General features: G+C 45.1%; 4 protein-coding genes across 4 annotated transcripts; 3 read left to right on the forward strand and 1 right to left on the reverse strand.

Moving 5' to 3' along the window:
* Positions 1–210: 210 nt before the first annotated feature.
* LOC125507709 (Ribosomal protein L24e family protein) lies at positions 211–2,921 on the forward strand. Its single transcript, XM_048672198.2, has 5 exons — positions 211–362; positions 455–579; positions 1,959–2,072; positions 2,351–2,487; positions 2,576–2,921. The coding sequence occupies exons 2-5, from the start codon at positions 499–501 to the stop codon at positions 2,730–2,732; spliced, it is 489 nt and encodes a 162-aa protein (XP_048528155.2). The 5' UTR covers positions 211–362; positions 455–498; the 3' UTR covers positions 2,733–2,921.
* Positions 2,922–4,139: 1,218 nt separating this feature from the next.
* On the forward strand, positions 4,140–6,376 carry LOC125507708 (large ribosomal subunit protein uL14mz). Its single transcript, XM_048672197.2, has 4 exons — positions 4,140–4,296; positions 4,415–4,473; positions 5,050–5,153; positions 5,762–6,376. Exons 2-4 carry the CDS (start codon positions 4,440–4,442, stop codon positions 6,134–6,136), a joined length of 513 nt encoding a protein of 170 aa, XP_048528154.1. The 5' UTR covers positions 4,140–4,296; positions 4,415–4,439; the 3' UTR covers positions 6,137–6,376.
* A 1,520-nt stretch (positions 6,377–7,896) lies between these two features.
* Positions 7,897–8,914, forward strand: LOC147967801 (uncharacterized). The gene has a single exon (XM_087522552.1). The coding sequence runs from the start codon at positions 8,103–8,105 to the stop codon at positions 8,631–8,633; it is 531 nt and encodes a 176-aa protein (XP_087378678.1). The 5' UTR covers positions 7,897–8,102; the 3' UTR covers positions 8,634–8,914.
* Positions 8,915–11,839: 2,925 nt separating this feature from the next.
* LOC125555521 (uncharacterized) lies at positions 11,840–18,807 on the reverse strand. Its single transcript, XM_087525391.1, has 5 exons — positions 15,987–18,807; positions 13,629–15,870; positions 13,228–13,529; positions 12,699–13,146; positions 11,840–12,257 (listed from the first exon to the last, which is right to left on the reverse strand). Exons 1-2 carry the CDS (start codon positions 18,727–18,729, stop codon positions 15,455–15,457), a joined length of 3,159 nt encoding a protein of 1,052 aa, XP_087381517.1. The 5' UTR covers positions 18,730–18,807; the 3' UTR covers positions 11,840–12,257; positions 12,699–13,146; positions 13,228–13,529; positions 13,629–15,454.
* Between the last annotated feature and the right edge of the window lie 254 nt (positions 18,808–19,061).

Genomic DNA, 19,061 nt, shown 5'->3' on the forward strand with positions numbered 1-19,061 from the left:
AGGAAGAATTACCATCGCTCGAGGCTGCAACAACTTCTCTGCCGTCCGAGTTTGATCTCAATCTTGCCCGGCTTCACAGTTGAACCTGAACCTGCGAACGAACCGGTGGTCCGACCGAGCCGAGGCGCACACCGGTTCGGCCAGGTCCGCTCCACATGCGAGCCAGACGCCCCGTCTCGCCCAAACGATCCTGTCCGTCCATTCCGATCGGACGGCCGCTCGGCGACTAGAAGAACCCCCACCGCCGACCGCAGCCAAACCCTTCCTCCGCTTCCGCCTCGTCCCGTCTCCCCCCCTCCCCTCCCTCGGCGGCCGCCGCCGCCCCCATCGCGGCGAGTCCCCTCGCCCGCAGCCGACCTAAGGTTTGCCTCCCCCCTTCTGTTCTATCGATTGGAGTCCGCTCCCCCCTCTTTCTGACCCGCGGACGGTGTTCGTTTGCTCATCCGTCGATCAGCTGCTGCCGCCGCGTGCGCCCGGGGTCACCGAGGAGGCGGCGCCATGAGGTTGGAGAAGTGCTGGTTCTGCTCCTCCACCGTCTACCCCGGCCACGGCATCCAGTTCGTCCGCAACGACGCCAAGGTATCCACCTATCAATATCTGTTATTTCTGTCAGTAGCCTGTGCCTGTGGTGCCGTCCGTCCGTCCGTCCGTCCATGTGGTTGTGGTATCGGCATATGTTTGGGCGCCATGCTATTTTCGTGTATTATTAAGATCCTGGCGGCGAGGAATATTCGCACGGCATGAAAAAGTGAAAATAGGGCATTGTTTATGCGGTTCGGTTCATTGAAAGTATGTTTAGCTTCACTTCTGCTTGTATTTTTGTCACACCTGTAGTAGCCATACGAATTTTTTCAGAGAGAATCAATTTAACATGGGAGAAAGAAAGTGCACAGAATTGAAAAAAAGGTGAAAATAGAGCAATTCTCCTGTGATTCGGTTCATAAGTAATCTGTCTAGCTTCACTTGTGCTTGTATTTGGATTTGGCTGCACACCTGCAGCCTTATCAAAAGCTGAAGATGCAACAATTCTTGCGGGGTTCCTGCCTTGGAAGTAGCTTGTGTAGCTTCACTTCTGCCTGTATCTGGATTTGGTTGGGGGCATGGCATGTAACCAGGTCTTACATCTAATTTCTTAGGTCTTTCTCGTCGTATCAAGAACCTGATGGTGAACAGCTACGGTTCTCCCTCTGTAAGGAAATATAAGAGCGTTTATATTTCTTTACAGAGGGAGTACTTTGTTTCTGTACCTATGCCTTGCATCGCCTCTGAATTTTTTTAGAGAGATTAACATGGGAGAAAGCACACCGTATGAAAAAGTGAATGTAGAGCAATTGTATGGGATTCAATTCATAAATATAAACCGTTTAGCTTCACCTCTGCTTGTATTTGGTTCTGGCTGGACACCTGTAGCCTTACGAAAAGCTGAATATACAATAATTCTTGTGCCGTTCCTGCCTTGGTAGTAGCTTGTGTAGCTTCACTTCTGCCTGTATCTGGATTTGGTTGGGGGCATGGCATGTAACCAGGTCTTACATCTAATTTCTTAGGTCTTTCTCGTCGTATCAAGAACCTGATGGTGAACAGCTACGGTTCTCCCTCTGTAAGGAAATATAAGAGCGTTTATATTTCTTTACAGAGGGAGTACTTTGTTTCTGTACCTATGCCTTGCATCGCCTCTGAATTTTTTTAGAGAGATTAACATGGGAGAAAGCACACCGTATGAAAAAGTGAATGTAGAGCAATTGTATGGGATTCAATTCATAAATATAAACCGTTTAGCTTCACCTCTGCTTGTATTTGGTTCTGGCTGGACACCTGTAGCCTTACGAAAAGCTGAATATACAATAATTCTTGTGCCGTTCCTGCCTTGGTAGTAGCTTGTGTAGCTTCACTTCTGCCTCTGTGTGGATTTGGTTGATGGCATAGCATGTAACCAGGTCTTGCCTCTGCTTTGTTAGATCTTTCGGTTCTGCCGATCAAAATGCCACAAGAACTTCAAGATGAAGAGGAACCCTCGCAAGGTTAAGTGGACCAAGGCGTACAGGCGCCTGCGTGGAAAGGACATGACACAGGTAACGAGCTTTGCTATCTTCTATCAGTTTGTCTAATTCACATCTAGATGTTTTTTAAGGATGTCACATCTAACCTCCCACAAGTATATAATGCATCAACAAGAAACAAAAAAAACTAGGACAAAAAAAATAGACCACAAACAGAGTGAAAATCAGCTTAGATGTGACATAACTATGTCACATCTAGATGTGTCCTAGACAGACCCATCTTCTATATCCTGCCAGTAGCTAGATGGTGATGTGTGGGTCATAATCGAATCATTGTTTGAATCTTCCAGGATGCCACGTTTGAGTTCGAGAGGAAGAGGAACAGGCCGGAGCGCTACGACCGTAACGTCACTGAGCAGACTCTGAAGGCCATCCCGCTTATCACGAAGATCAGACATGAACGGCAGAAGAAACACATTACAGAGAGGTCGGTTGCTGTACCTTGATTATTCATTTTCTGCTTATTCTGGGAGTGGTTTCTTCGTCTAACACACACTGTTTTTCTCCTATAACAGACAGAAGGCTGGTAAGAGCATGGTGCGAAAGAGCGACGCCAAGGAGCTGGATCAGGATATCGGCATGGTTCCCAAGAAGGAGACCGAGAACTATGTAGCCAAGCAGAAGGTTCTAGTTTCTCAGCTGAAGACCGAAGAGAATCTTACGGAAGAGTAATGGAACCAAACAGTTTTGTGTGTGCGCGCATGTGATCCTTTTCTATATATGGAGTACTTTGTGTTTCATCAGATTGTAGACGACAGTGAACATTTGTTCTCTACTTACTATGAGCAAGTTATGCATGTGATGTTATTGCGTGGACGATGCTCTCCTGCCGTTTAATAGTATCATGAAATTAACCAGTCATTGTTATTTTGTGTTCATTTTTGTTTAGTAGTTAACCAGTCATTGTTATTTTGTGTTCATTTTTGTTTAGTAGTGTGTGCACTGTACTTTGGGTACTTGTGGTTTTGAGCAAACCCTGGCTTTCTCTGAATGGTGGTTTGAAATCTTGGTTCAAAATTCTGTGGCTATCGCAGGTTTCAAGCATGGTGAGTGTAAGCATATTACCAGAGATATGCCTATAGGTGCAAATTGTAGGGTTGACAGTGATTGAGCATATCAGCAAGCACAGACGGGCATGTATTTGAGAGTTATCTTAAAACTACCACTCTGTATCTTCGAGTCATCTTCAGATTTTCTTGCTATTCCTTAGACCTTGAAACCATTCCTTCGGTTACATGCTGACTAGGCGATGTCCTACATTTTGTCCAATTTTGTTGGGAGGTTATCAATCCTTTTCCTTTGTTTCAGAAATATATATCATCAGTCCCTGGTAGATTGGCAGCTTTGGCACATTATCTTGCCTGGTATCCTGGTTGCTTCCCCAGTGAGCTTCTCACTTCAGTTCTCATTTCTCAGCTTCCTGAACGGCTGCACTTGTCTTTCTGTCATAATCAGTTTTTGCATTGTTGTAAGTTTGTGACTGTTTATACCCATCAGAAATATTATCATCAGTTCCTGATGATGATGCAAATACTATATTTAATCACATAAAGAAAGCAACAAAGGAGACAAGGGCCAACTCGAACGAAAATCCATCTCTACACCCGCGCTCACGAAAAAAAAATCAAAACATACACTAGATTTTTTTTTAAAAAAATCCAATTTCTTTTTGTGCGGTACAAAATTTGATGCATGAGGTCCACTCCAATTTTCAAATCATACATCTGAACAGCTCTCGGCAAAAAAGACAAATTGGGGGTCTGTAAAAAAGTTTGTTGTTCATGTACTGATGTCCAAATGATTTGAAATGGAGCGGGCCTCACGCATCAAAGTTTCTACCGCACAAAAAAATGGTTTTTTATTTTCTTTTGAATTTTTTATGAATTTTTTTCTAACCGGGTGCAGATGAGCCTAGGCACCGAAACGCCGCGTCCCAACTGGAAATATTACTGTGTACTTCTCAAACTGTACACACACTGCCATTCATTTGTGGGCCTCATGGACAAGGCCCAATACGATGGGCCTGGGCCGCAGCAGCCCGCGCGACGCTCGCTCGCAGAAGGATCCTCTGTGTGTTGTATTCCCTCTCCCCCCACCACCGGCGCCGCCGCCCGACTCCGCCGAGCTCATTTCCCTCACCCCCTCTCTATCTTCGTCGCCGCCGCCGGCGCCGCCGGGACGCCGTACCCCGCCTCCCTGGACCCGATAGCTCCTCGCGTCCACTTCGTTCGACGAGGTTGGTTGGTCGGGCCCGAGGGATCTCTCAGGGCTCCGTAGGGTTCGCGTTCTTCTTGCCGTTTCGTGCGCGGCCGCGGCGTCGGCTCTAACCTCGCTCCGGGATTTCTCGTTTGCAGGAAATTCTTTGGGTGACTGCAGGAGATGGCGGCGTTCCTGAGGTCAAAGTGCTCGTCAGGTATACAATTTTTTCTCACTCGCATCACACTTTTCATCCCATGTATGGATAAGTCCTTGGGCAGTGAGAATTTTTCTTTCTATGACCCCCACTCGAGAGGTAGCAGCAGTAAAAAAGAATCACCAGTTCATATGAAGGATGCATGTTTCACCCGCTGTCATGTTGAAACCCCTGTGCCTATCGTCTTGCCTGATGAATCAGCTAAAGGACATATCTGTATCATTTTAAGTTCTTAACCTTGGACAAAATATCATGACTATGGTTCACATTGTTTGTTTGCTGGGTTAACAACCTTTGTACCGATAGGACGTGGCCAGGTGGATTGCGATTGGTTTCCTAATTCCTATCAATTAATTTGCTCACGGAACTAGAATAGCTGGTTCCTAAAGATGCGGCCGATTTACTCGCTGTGAGAAAAGATATCTTGGAAGCCTGTATCTAGTTGAAACCTTGTGCACCCTTGATTCCTTTCAAATATGTCTTGCTATTAATTTGTTTTTTTTTGGGCCTACCATGCTGCAATGTGATGCTCAGGCAATTGATTTACATCATGTAAATGCTTATTGATCCATGCAGTTGGGCGTACGTTGATGGGAAGCGTTGGAAACAATCTGTATGGGGGTATCAATTCGTCTGCTGAAACAGTGACAAGACCATCTCACTGTGACGCTATCAGCCAGGTACTACTGCTCTGTTCAAGTGTATATGTTTCATTTATCTCAACACATCCTCAAACTTTCTTCTCTTCTGATATTTTTCGTTAGCCAGAGAATTAAGACAGTATTCCTGTAAGAGATTTGTCAGCTTCTTATAGTGTGTTAGCGACTCAAAAGTTCCAAAGTGTCGACTGTTTGTCCCCCAATGACATACATGGCCCAGCTTGGTATTTAATTATGAAGTCGTTTGCTTGATATAGTTCAATAGCTTGTGTTTATAGTTGCTGTCAAGATCTGTGTCTTTCTGTCGATGCCAGCAATGCCATAAGGATTATAAACTAGATTCCTTTGACATACTGAACTCCATTTTTCATGGTTTCATTTATGAGGCAGTATTTTATTTACTCTTCAGTCTTCATGAGCATTTTTCTTATTATTTTCGGTTTTCTCAGAACCATCATAGAGATTAAGTGAATTACTTTTCTGAAAAAAAGAAAGAGAACCGTGTGACCTCGTGTGTGGTGCAAAAGCAATCAGTATTATTGCTAGAGTATGTAGTTCTCTTGAATTGCTTCTTGCTTTAAGCATGTATGCTTTCCAAGAGGTGAACTGTGTCCTCGTTCTGGTTTCAGCAAATCAGGACATTCATCCAGATGAGAACCAACCTCAAGGTGGTAGACAACTCTGGAGCCAAGCGGGTCATGTGCATACAGTCCTTGAGGGGGAAGAAAGGAGCTAGGCTTGGGGACATGATAATTGGTTCTGTGAAGGAAGCGCAACCTCGCGGCAAGGTCAAGAAAGGTGATGTGGTCTACGGTGTGGTTGTCCGTGCCGCTATGAAGAAAGGACGCAGTGACGGCAGCGAGGTCCAGTTTGATGACAACGCTATCGTCATCGTGAACAACAAAGGCGAGCTGATTGGCACTCGCGTCTTCGGTCCTGTTCCTCATGAGCTCAGGAAGAAGAAGCATCTCAAGATCTTGGCGTTGGCTGAACACATAGTTTGAGACCTTACCCTGCTTAGTCATATCTCTTTTATTTCCACATGGAGCGGAATTAACATTGCTCCAGAGATATTTTGGTTGCCCCTGTTGCCATTCCACCTTTCTTTTGGTAATTTTTGTTTGGAAGAATGATGTACCCTAAAAGGAGAATGTGTACCGAACTATAGGGAGCCCTCGGCAGATCAAGTTTTGTAGCACATTTAATCTGAATGTTTTGCTGCAACGGCGAAAATATGTTCCTTATTTGCTCTGTTTTACCTGGATCATCACGCGCTGCCTATAATTTTCTGCTTATTGATTTAGTGCATTTACAGAGTGTCCTATCATTACATTCCTGGAACATGAGGACAGACTTCCATTTTCACAACATATTACATTTGCTCCCTGCTTCACGATATATTTCTTGAATCCAATTTTAGCAGATATTAGGTCCTCACTTGTCACCTTTTTCAGCCGTTGTGTCATTCGGTGTCTATCATCTTTGCCGATGAACTAAAATGTCGAGCAATTGATGTGCAGCCGTGATCGGCACATAACTGTATCATCTTTAACCTTGGACAAAAAAACCATCACAACATGATCATGAAGGATGAGGGTGAATATGCTGCCGGAGATCTGAAATTTGAGAACATGGGTGATCCTATCCAACTTGCAAATCAGAATCTGGCCATATTTGATGATTTGTCCAAATACATCAACAAATTCAGCATCGACCAACTCATGAGCGGCTTAAGGAGATGATAGTGTGTTCATTTGGAGTTGGACTGTATTTGTCCAAATACATTACAATTCGAGGAATTGTAATGTATTTGGACAAACACAGTTCATATGAGCAACTCAATCAGATGCCGAATTTGCTGGTGGAGTTGGAGATGCCCTAACACAATTCATAGTGAATCTGTTTGTCTTCACAGTTGAACCAGCGAACGAACTAGTGGTCCAACCGAGCCGAGACGCTCACCGGTTCAGTCAGGTCCGCTCCTCCTAACCACGAGCTAGAGGCGGTGTCTTGCCTGACCCGTCCCGCCCATACGATCCTGTCCATCCATTTTGATCGGGCGGCCACCCTCTGACTAAAAGAACCCCAACTGTCGAAGATATCCCCAACACCTTGAATCGTTTGGCCTATGACTTTATTTATAGAGTAGGACGGAAGCCTGCATTAAGAAAGTAAGACAAAATTCAATGACAAAGCCATAGTCACCACGTGGTCCGACTAGCACTCGTCTCTTTGGCCCAGTTCCCCATAAGCTCAAGACGAAGAAGCATATGAAGATCTTTGTGTTGGCTGAGCACATTGTTTGCGACATCATCATGCTTAGTCATATCTCACAATTATTTCCCTGGTACGGAACAAAAATGTTGGGTCATTTGTCATTTCCAAGATTGCTCCGAGGAAGTTTTGGTTGCCCTTTTGTTGTTAATGTATTTCCCTTTTGCTTCTGTAATTTGTTATTGGATGGATGCACTCTAATAAGAGAATATGTACCCCGACAAAATTGAAATTTGTATCGCATTTAATGTGAATGTTTTGTTGGAATGGAGGAAATATATTCCTTATTTGCTCTCTTTTACCTGGATCATCATGATGTGATGTCTGTAATTTTCTGGCCACACAATGCTGAGTTCATATCTGAGTTCATACATTTACATGATATCCTATCATTACCTTCCGGATACATGCAGAGGATATTTTCGAAACCCAATTTTAGAAGATATTAGATTCTCCCTTTGCGCCTTAACCGCATTGAAAGATTTTGGGAGGGAGGCATGCAGAATTGTAGAGAGTTTCTTGCCAAGTTTGGTTGGTCAGGATTAGGCTTTTCCCTCCTATAACTAAGGGTATCCGTTGGAGTATTCATCTCGTTTCTCTCCTCTCATTTTCGCTCTCTCCTCATTGATGGCTACACAATCTTGTGGGTAAGCAAGACAAGAATTCGATTGGGGTGGCGGTGAGCGATTTGGTCCCATGGATCCGGAGGTGTGGACGCCGCGATCGGGAGGGCGGTCGAAGCCGACAAGCCGGAGCAGCAGCACCGGGAGCGGTGGGAGCCCAGGGTGTGGGAGCAACATCGAGTACACGAGCCTACGCGACATGATGTTGGAAGGAGGCGGTGGCGGTGACGGCGGCGGGGAGAACCATGGCAGTGGCGGCTGTGCGTTCCGCGCGGGGAGCTGGAGGGACTGCAACAACGACAACATCCATGAGTTCGACGCATCCAACATCGGTATCCGGAACCAGCTGCTGAAGCACGCGGCCTCAGCGTACCTACAGTCGGCGGTGGTGGTGGGTGGCAGCGGCGGCGGGGCGCGCGAGGGCCAGGGGTGCTGCCTGGTACGCCTTTGGCACCGCATTAGCGGCGGGCGTGGGCGCGGGCATGTGCTAGAGGAGGCGTGCTCATGGCAGGGGTGCGTCGATGACCCCGCCGAGATCTGCGCCGCTTTCGTCACCCAGTCCGCTCGTCGTGTCGCCGCCTTCTTCACGGGCATATGGACCTAGCTTAGCTAGTCATAGCATCGGCAGCCATCGGTAGGCCATTTATTGGTTGTGGTGCTTCAATCATTGTTATTGTTGTTGTTGTTGTTGTTGTTGTTGTTGTATCTATATTGTGAGATATATGCTGGCCTGGCTAAGGGGTTCTCTTGCCATGCTTGTTTAGTCAGAATCTTCAATAGTATTATGTCAAGCATATCTTTGGAGTCGTCGCAACAGTGCTTTGTGATATGAGGAACGGGTAGCAGACATTTGTTGTTGAATACTAGTCGTTGCATAAAGAGAGATGGCCACTGAAAATCTCACATGCTTCTTTCGTTCATAGGGGAAAATGGAGGGAACATGTAGAAATAGAAAAGTTTCTTTTGGCGACATTATTCATCGATGTAATTTACAGGAATGGGGCAAAATAAAAAAATAGAGAAAAAATGTTTGATCTTAGTATCAAAGGAAAAACACAACAAAAAAAATTACAACTCATCCAACCTCCTTTTAGATCTCCTACACAAGAACGGAAATGGGGTCTTCAACGACTTAAACGTAACAACATCTTAATTATACTTTGCATGTGGATTTTAACTTGATCATGTTATTAGGATTCCGGTGTTTTTCTGTTACTATGAACTTAAACACTTATGTTTTCAAAATTTATGTTTCTCTATTCTCGTGAGCTGAACACTTGCGTTTGTAATTTTCTATGTGTACCATTTCTTTGTTTTGCAGATATAGTACTATCATACTTCACTGTTTTTTCCTGTTCCTCTGTTTTAAAAATACTGTGAACTAAAGAGTTGCTTAATAATACTTTGAAATGTATAGGATCGTAAAACTATACTCCACATGAACAACAAAGGAGTAGAGTGCAAAATAATGCTTATGAAGGAATAGTTTTAAGGATCCTAATCATTAAAAACTATGCGGGAAAAACCGCTAATTGTAACGACTATGGATGCGGAGGTGTGGACGCCGTGGTCGGATGGGCGGTCAAAGACGATGAGTCGGAGCAGCAGCATTGGGAGCACGGGGAGCATGAGCGACATCAAACACACGAATCTCTGTGTAATGAAGTTGGAAGTAGGCGGTGGCAGGGAGAACGACGACGATGGGGGGAGTTGGCAGGAGTGCAACACTACAACATCGATAGTATTCATCAATTCGACACGTCCAACATCGGCATCCGGTACCAACGGCTGAAGCATGCGGCCTCGGCATTCCTACAATCAGCGATAGTGGCTGCCGGAGCTCCAGGGGCCCCACAAGTCTGGGAGGCGCGCCCGGCGGGGGAGGGGGGGGGGTAGGCGCGCCCCCAGAGCTTGTGGCTCCTGGGTGACCCCCCTCTGGTATCTTTTTTCACCAGTATTTTTTATATATTTCATAAAAAAATTTCGTAAATTTTCAGGTCAATCCGAGAATTTTGATTTCTGCACAAAAATAACACCATGATAACTCTGCTGAAAACAACGTCAGTCCGGGTTAGTTTCATTCAAATTATACAAATTAGAGTCGAAAACAAAGGCAAAGAGTTTGGAAAAGTAGATACGACGGAGACGTATCAGTGGCAGCGATGTTTGAGAGGGCCAGGGGTGCTACCTCGTGCGGGTGTTTTCAACCGAGCTCACAGTATGCTTCTGATGAGTATGTCCACACGACATCCACCTCTACGCCATCGCCTTTGCCGTCCTCCATTCGAGCTGCTCTTCGTGGCCCGCTCTGTATGGTTGCGATGCAAGAGGAGTTTGATGTCGTGCAGCTTGTTCCCCGCCCCCAGCACGCTAACGTGATTATCGGGAAGTGGGTCTTCAAACACAAACTCCGTCCCGATGGTACCCTTGACCGATATAAAGCGCGCTGGGTTGTTTGTGGCTTTCAGCAGCGTGCTGGCGTCGATTTCACTGACACTTTCGCTCCGGTGGTTAAGCTCCGGATGATCCGCACGGTTCTCCACCTTGCGGCCTCTCGCGCCTGGCCGGTGCACCAGATGGACGTCTCCAACGCCTTCCTTCACGGTCATCTCGAGGAGCAGGTCTTCTGTTAGCAACCCACGGGGTTCATTGATCCGACACATCCCGACCATGTGTGTCTGCTTTCGCGGTCCTTGTATGGGCTCAAGCAGGCCCCTCGCGCCTGGTACCAGCGCATCGCGGCGTTTCTTCACCAGCTTGGGTTCCGCTCTACCCGCTCTGATGCGTTGCTATTTGTCTATCATCGGGGCTCCGACACTCCATATCTGCTCCTCTACGTCGATGATATCATCCTGACGGCATGCACGACTGGCCTCCTCAGTCAGCTCACTGATCGTCTTCGCGCTGAGTTCGCCATCAAGGACTTGGGTCCTTTGCACTACTTCCTCGGTGTTGAGGTGGTGCGCCGTTTGGATGGCTTCTTCCTTCACCAGCGGAAGTACGCTCATGAGCTTCTTGACCGTGCTGGCATGCTTAATTGCAAGGCCGCCGTCACGCCTGTTGACACGAAGGCCAAGCTTTCTACCATGGATGGTTCTCCTGCTTCGGATGCTGTTTTTTACCGGTCCATCGTTGGGGCTCTTCAGTACCTCACCCTCACTCGACCGGAGCTCCAGTACGCAGTTCAGCATGTGTGCCTTCATATGCATGCACCTCGGGACATTCATTGGGCCACTGTGAAGCGGATTATCCGCTATATTTGTGGCACTATGGATCTTGGCATCACGTTCCACGCCTCCATCCACACCGTCCTCACCACATACTCCGATGCTAATTGGGCCGGCTGCCCCGACACCCGTTGCTCCACTTCGGGCTACTGTGTCTTTGTTGGACCATCACTTATCTCGTGGTCGTCCAAGCGGCAGCCTACGGTCTCCCGTTCCAGCGCTGAGGCTGAGTATCGCGTTGTGGCCAATGTCGTCGTCGAGTGCTCCTGGCTTCGTCAGCTGCTCCAGGAGTTTTCGTGTCCTGTCGACAGGGTAACGGTGGTCTACTGCGACAACGTCTCGGCCGTCTACCTCTCCGCCAACCCAGTTCATCATCGTCGTACCAAGCACATTGAGTTAGATATTCATTTTGTTCGGGATCAGGTGGCTCTTGGCCATATTCGTGTTCTACACGTTCCTACATCCCAACAATTTGCAGATATCATAACCAAGGGCTTGCCTACTACGCCATTCGAGAAGTTCCGGTCCAGTCTTTGTATCAGCAATGGCGCCGCTTCGACTGGGGGGGGGGGGGGGGTTGAGTATATGTGTTATGTGCATATTGTGTATCGGGCCCACCTCCTAGTTCTTTGTATAGTCGAGGTCGTGGTCCACCGTTGTACATCATATATACGTGCGATTGCACCCGATCAATACATCGTGCAATTCCATCATTATACAGCTGTGCCTGGAGCAGGGTATGCCAAGCCTGAAAATTGAAACCAATAACTCCATGATTCTAATACTTGCAGTGTTATCCCATTGTCCGCTGTGCAGCCACATTATTGGGTCAGCTATCTCCAGGGTCCTATCTTGAAGTGCATCCTCAACAAACTTATGAAGATCCAATGAATCTTTGAACATGCCTTCTGTTGGGCTCCTTCCAGTAAACACCGCAAGCAGCAATATGCCAAGGCTATAAATATCACCAGCTGTAGAGACCTCAGAGCCTTCTCCATACTCTGCAATTATGCAAAGTCTTGTGGTTAGCATGCCTTGATTGACCAAGGTTAAACATCCCGCCTCAAAACTCCTCGAATACCTTGATTGAACAAGAAGTAATGATCTTAATGAGACAACGCTCGAACGATTACTAATTGAATTGATACGTAATTTTATTATTATGTAGGATCATGTCTTGTACTCCCTCCGGTCCTTTTTACTCCGCACATTAGCTTTGTCTGAAGTCAAAGTTTGCTAAGTTAGACCAAATTTATATTAGAAAATATTAACATCTATAACATCTAATAAATATAATATGAAAATATATTCCGAGATGGATCTAATAGTAAATGTGTTGTTATGTGAATGTTAATAATTTTTGTATAAACTTGGTCAAAGTTGGATGAAATTGACTTCAGACAAACCTAAATATGCAGAGTAAAAAGGACCGGAGGGAGTACCAGCTTGTTCATTCAATGATGTTCTGAATCTCGAGTCGAGGCTTCTCTTTCTGCTCAATGCTCCCCTGTAAATTTCAGGTACGCATCTCTGATTGCGTGCATCTCCATTGCTGCATCTCTCGTCAGTGCTCGGTCTCGAGGTTGTTGCTTTGAGTAGAATATGCCAAGCCTGAAGACCAAGACCAAGCACTCCTGGATTCTAATACTTGCAGTGTTATCATGTTGTCCGCCGTGCAGCCACATTGTTGGGTCAGCTATCTCAAAGGTTCTATTTGGAAGTGCATCCTCGACAAATTTATGCAAATCCAAGGAATCTCTGAACGTGCATCCTCGACATCATCTGGAAGTGCATTCTCTGGTGGGCTCCTTCGTGTAAACATCTCAAGCAGCAATATGCCAAGACTATAAATATCACCAGCTGTTGAGACCGCAGAGCCATCTCCATACTCTGCATTATGCAAAGGTTTGTGGTTAACATGTCATATTTGATTGAAAAGGTAAAATATAAAGTTAGAAGAATTTTAGTCACCTGGAGCAATATAGCCTATCCAACCTCTAATTCCAGTTGAGCTATATGAAGTTTGCATCCCCTTGCTTGTATTTTCTTGATGGATCCTTGATATGCCAAAGTCTCCAACTCGTGCGCTCATGTCTTCAGCAAGAAGAATCTTGCTTGGCTAGTTGGCTTAAGATCACAATGAATCACCAATGGTTGGCAGTAGCAGTGCAAATATTCTACTCCTTCCACAATGCGTCCAATGGCCATGGCGTCCTCTCTCCTCCTCGGCCTCCACCCTCTCTCCAGATCCACCAAGGGCAGGGCAGGTATGGCTGTGTGGCCCAGAGAAATCAAAAGTTGATGTGAATCAATGCTAGATGGTTGGTCTGTAGTTGGGACAAAATGCTTGTGCTCTCAAATATACAGATTACCTGTTGCCTGCTGCCTACTGCCAAGTTCACATCCTGCTGATGCTCTGCTGCTTTTGGAGGTGAACTGTTCCCTGATTGATTGAAGGGAAAACTTTGTTTTTGCCACTCTAACTTTTGCCACTTTGCTTATGCCACTCTAGAATTTGACATTTCACTTTTGCCACTCTTATCTTTTGACAATATATCACTTTTGCCATTTCGTGGCAAAAGCAAAAATTTTAGAGTGGCAATTGTGATACATGTCAAAAGCTAAGAGTGGCAAAAATGAAATGAAAAATTATTGTTTTTGCCACGGAATGGCATTTGTGATGTATTGTCAAAAGCTAAGAGTGGCAAAAGTGAGATGTCAAATTCTAGAGTGGCATAAGCAAAGTGGGCAAAAACTAGAATGGCAAAAACAAAGTTTTCCAATGAATGACACCAATATGCATCAGGTACAACTCCTTTGCTGTTCGTTGTGCTGTAGAATGGTTTCTGTCTCGCGGCAAATTTCTTTTGCTGTAAAATGAACTACTTTATCCATGTTGCCAGCCTACTTCACTGAGGATGCGATTTTCCTGAATCTTTTAAATTACTTGCAAGCCATGTAGCAAATATACTGACAACTGCTATTGCTATGTTGCTATTGCACAACACTAGTATTTTACCTTTTTTACATCATGCTACATTTATTTGATACTTGTTCCAAAGAATAGCTGCATTAAAAATAAAGCTTACTGGAAAGATTGATTGTTGATAACGTCCTCCTAGCTAGTAAAGGTCCTCTGGACCTGCTGCTACAGTACTATTGCACAGCATTGGGATGGTTTTACTTTAAATTTGTTTTCTCATATGCGCTCCAGATTCACATCCTCCTAGGTACATATCTAGTACCTGTATTTCTTTTTACTAAGGGAATTAATAGAAGGCGGATGGTTAGTCTCTGGTTATAAGGATTACCCTGCTGCTGCTTCTGCAAGCTGTTCTCTGAATGAATGGTACTGATGCTTTCTAGTCCGTGATTCTGATTATCTTTTGGACAAATTGATTTATTTTTCTGAGAATCAGATTTTGGGCAGACAGCTTGTGCTCTAAATTCTAGTATCTGTTTCTGCACATGGAAAGTATATACTCTGTTAACAAGCAGCCTGGCTTTACTACCTCAAGACAGGATATGCTTTCTAACCTATGATTTCTGTTTATTTTATTGACAGATAGCTTTTTCCCCTATTGAGAATCAGATTTTAGACAGATTGCCTGTGCTCTCTAATGTGCATTAGTTTGTACCCCAAGTTTGTTTGTGCACATGGACGGTATGTACTCTTTAACAAAAAGTCTGATTGTACTACCTAAAGACAGGATGCACCAATTCTGAAGACAGAAACCAAGCGCTCTAGGTTCTACTACGTTATTACTACTTATTAATTAATGAAGGAAGAAAGCTTGTTCACAAAGGAAAATATGTTTGTGATTATTCTAGTGTTATTAATCTGATCCGATGCACTTTGTTTTGGATATAAACAAATACAATCGGATTGTTTTGCTTACAAAAGTGAGGAATAATAAAAATAAGAAAAAAAATGAAACTCTCTGCAACTTCAGGTCTACTGAAGCATCAAGCAATAATGTTGCCTCCATGTGTACAGTTTTGATAATGGGAAAACAATTACACTGCATGCTTTATGAATCAACCTACAAATTGCTGTTGGGCTATTATTGCACAACATGATGGTTTTGTATTTATTTGATACAGTTGTAAAGCAACATACATAGCTCTGAGAACAATTACTCACTGAAATGACACATGATCTTTTTAGTATGCAGGATCATGTCTTGTGCCAGCTTGTTTATGCAATGCTGCTCTGAATTTCTTGAGTCGAGGCTTCTGGTTCTGCTCCATGCTCCCCTATGAACTTGAGGTATGCATCTCTGATTGCATGCATCTCCGCTGTTGCATCACTTGTCAGTGCTCGGTCACGAGGATGTTGCTTTGAGCAGGATATGCCAAGGCTCAAGACTGAAACCAATAACTCCTGAATTCTAATACTTGTAGTGTTATTGTGTTGTCCGCTGTGCAACCACATTGTAGGGTCAGCTATCTCCAAGGTTCTATCTGGAAGAGCATCCTCGACAAACTTATGCAGACCCAATGAATCTCCGAACGTGCCTTCTGTTGGGCTTCTTCCCGTGAACATCTCAAGCAGCAATATGCCAAGGCTATAAATATCACCAGCTGTAGAGACCGCAGAGCCGTCTCCATACTCTGCAATTATGCAAAGTCTTGTGGTTAGACAATGTGCAAAACAGCACAATTTCACTTGTCTGAAACGACTTATAAAAGTGAACGGAGGGAGTAATAAAATTAGAAGTTTTAGTCACCTGGAGCAACATAGCCTATGGAACCTCTAATTCCAGTTGAGCCATATGAACTTTGCGTCCCCTCACTTGTATTTTCTTGAAGGATTCTTGATATGCCAAAGTCTCCAACTCGGGCGCTCATGTCTTCAGCAAGAAGAATGTTGCTTGGCTTAAGATCACAATGGATCACCAACGGTTGGCAGTAGTTGTGTAGATATTCTACTGCATCCACAATATTGATAGCAATATCAAACCTCTGGGCAAGGCTGAGCGTGTTGTTTGTAGTGGGATCTTTAGATGGTTGATGAAGCCAGCTATCCAAGTTACCATTGGGCATGAATTCAAAAACCAATGCCTTGAACTCTTGACCTTGGTGGTTGATGCTCGAACAAGAAGTAATGATCTTAATGAGACAACGGTGTCGTATCCTTCTCATAGCCTCACATTCAGCCTCAAAACTCTTCGAATACCTAGATTGACCAAGGTTAAACACCTTGACAGCCAATGTTCTTTCTTCGTTGTCCAAAACACACTTATAAACCGCACCATAACTTCCTCTCCCAAGCAAGTTGGCTTCTGAAAATTCGTTAGTTCCTTTCAGTAATGCAGGATAGGGGATTCTTCTGTAATGGCCATCAACAATTGAATCTTTTGCTACTGTCTTCTGGCTTGATTTGAGCTTCTTACAAAGTCTCCAAACAAGAACAATCACTGAAAGTGAGAACACGATTGCTCCAACTGCTGCTAGAGAAATTACAAGGGACTTTGGCATCTTTTTTCTCTTCTTGCTTAAGACCCTTGTGGGGCACGGAGCCAAATGAAGTTGAGGTGTACCACCACACAAATTGACATTCCCAGCAACCGCTAAGTGAGTGATGTTTCTGAAAACACCTTCATTTGGCACCTCGCCTTGCAAATTATTGTAGGATATATCCAATTCAGACAATGATGACAAATTCTGTAGAACTAATGGGATTGATCCTGACAAGTTGTTGTGTGCTACGTACAACTCTTGCAGGTTTCCAATATTGCCAAGGGCATCAGGAATATTACCAGAGAACTTATTCATGGTCAGGTTCAATATACTGAGCCCCTTTATATTTGTCAGTGACTGAGGTATGTTTCCCTCAAAGGAATTGTTGTCTAAGAATAGTTGTTCCAATACCATGCAGTTCTGTATACTGTCGGGTATCTTGCCAGACAACTGGTTTCCTGATAGAACTAGTAGGTTAAGGTTTGCCAAGCTACCAACTTCATTAGGAAGGGGTCCGGAAAGGGAATTGTATGACAAGTCCAAATACCAAGAAAGGCTGGGTAATCTGAAAATTTCTTTGGGTATTGAACCATTGAGACGGTAATTCATTTTTAGATCAAGTACAAAGAGGTTTTTCAACTTCCCCAGGCTTGCCGGAATTGGTCCCTCCAAGTTGCTATTACGTGCATAAAGCTTATTCAATTGTGAAAGGTTTCCTAGCGATGGCGGTATGAGCCCAGACAAGCTATTGTTGTACAAAGCTAGATCGATCAAGTTCTCTAGCTTACCAATGCTCTTTGGAATCACTCCGGACATGGAAGTGTTTGCTATCACAAGTGTTTGTAGACCAACTAAATTGCCTATATCTGCAGGAATACTCCCAGAGATCCTATTGTCACCTAAGTACAAGTATTGGAGAGTCGTTGACAGGTTCACAATTGAACCTGGTAGTTGTCCTTCAAAAGAATTGATGCCGAGTCCCAATAGCTGCAGTTGGCTGCAGTTTCCCAAAGACGTGATGAATTCCCACCCCTTGTTGTCATTCGCTTCAAGCTTATTGTTATTCAAGTTCAAATATTGAAGTGCTCCCAGCTTCCCAAATGTGGGAGGAAAGTACCCACTAAATCTGTTGCTATCAAAGCCAACTGATATGAGGGAAGATATGTTGGATATTGAGGACGGGATTGTTCCAGTGAAGTGATTACCAGACAAGCCAAGATATTCCAACTTGGGGAAATTGTTTCCGAAATCATCCAAAATGCCGTACAACATATTTGTCCCTACATCAAATAGTTCTAGCGAGGACCAATTGTAGAGAGAGGTTGGAATCATACCGCTGATGAGGTTTCTGGCGATGCTGAACTGTTGCATGCCGTGGATGCTTCCGAGCCCTGGTGGGATTGAGCCCACGAGCTGGTTGCGTGAGAGATCAAGGACTTCCAAATGGGACAGATTGGCCAGTGATGGAGGGATGAGCCCTGTGAAGCTGTTGTTACTCAGTGACATCCTTACTAGGGACGTGAGCTTCTCGCCGAGCTCAGCCGGGATGCGCCCGCCAAGCTTGTTGTTCAGCAGTCCCATTATGGCCATGCTGACACATGAGCTCAGGTTCACTGGTAATGTGCCAGAGAAGGAGTTGTCGCCCAAGTCGAGCCTATGCAGGCGGCGGAGGCGGCCAAGGCTCGCTGGTATCTCCCCGTGGAACCAGTTGAAGCTCAGGTTGAGCGTCCGCAGGAACGTGAGGTTCCCGATGGCTGGGGAGAGTTCTCCGGCGAGCGCCTTGTTGTTCAATCTCAGCGCCACCACCCGCGCTGGCCTGCGGTGGCTGCATGTCACACCTTCCCAGCTGCAAAAGCTGGCGCTGCTATTCCAGGAGGCCAGCGAGCCGCCATCGCTGACCTGCGCTTTGAAAGCGAGCAACGCAGCCTCGTCGCTAGCGGCCACGATCGCAATCGCAGTAGTCAGGACGGCCAGGAATGTGCATAGCGAACTCATGCCCCCCATTGCCATTGCTTTGGTTTGGTTGGCAAGTAGTAGTTGTTGTAGTAGTAGCAGCAGCTCATATACTTCTTGTGTTTGCGTGATTGTCTTGTGCATGTTGCTAGTGATGTACACAAATCCCTCTTGTGGGAGGTCAGACCTGGACAAGTTGCAGGATATGAGTTTCCATGTGTTCACGTGACAAGTTGTTCTCAAACTATTAGTGGGCAAATAATGCATCCACCTGCCTACTTGCATTTTATTGTTCCAAAAAAACTGCTTTCTTCTAGGCGAATTAAGAATGAGATAGATTGCAGGTATACTGCACATACTACATAACTCCATCTTCACATTTCAGTTTG

The sequence above is a fragment of the Triticum urartu genome, chromosome 5A (genome assembly GCF_056163025.1).
Source record: "Triticum urartu cultivar PI428250 chromosome 5A, HENAU_Tu73, whole genome shotgun sequence".
NCBI classification, from domain to species: domain Eukaryota; kingdom Viridiplantae; phylum Streptophyta; class Magnoliopsida; order Poales; family Poaceae; genus Triticum; species Triticum urartu.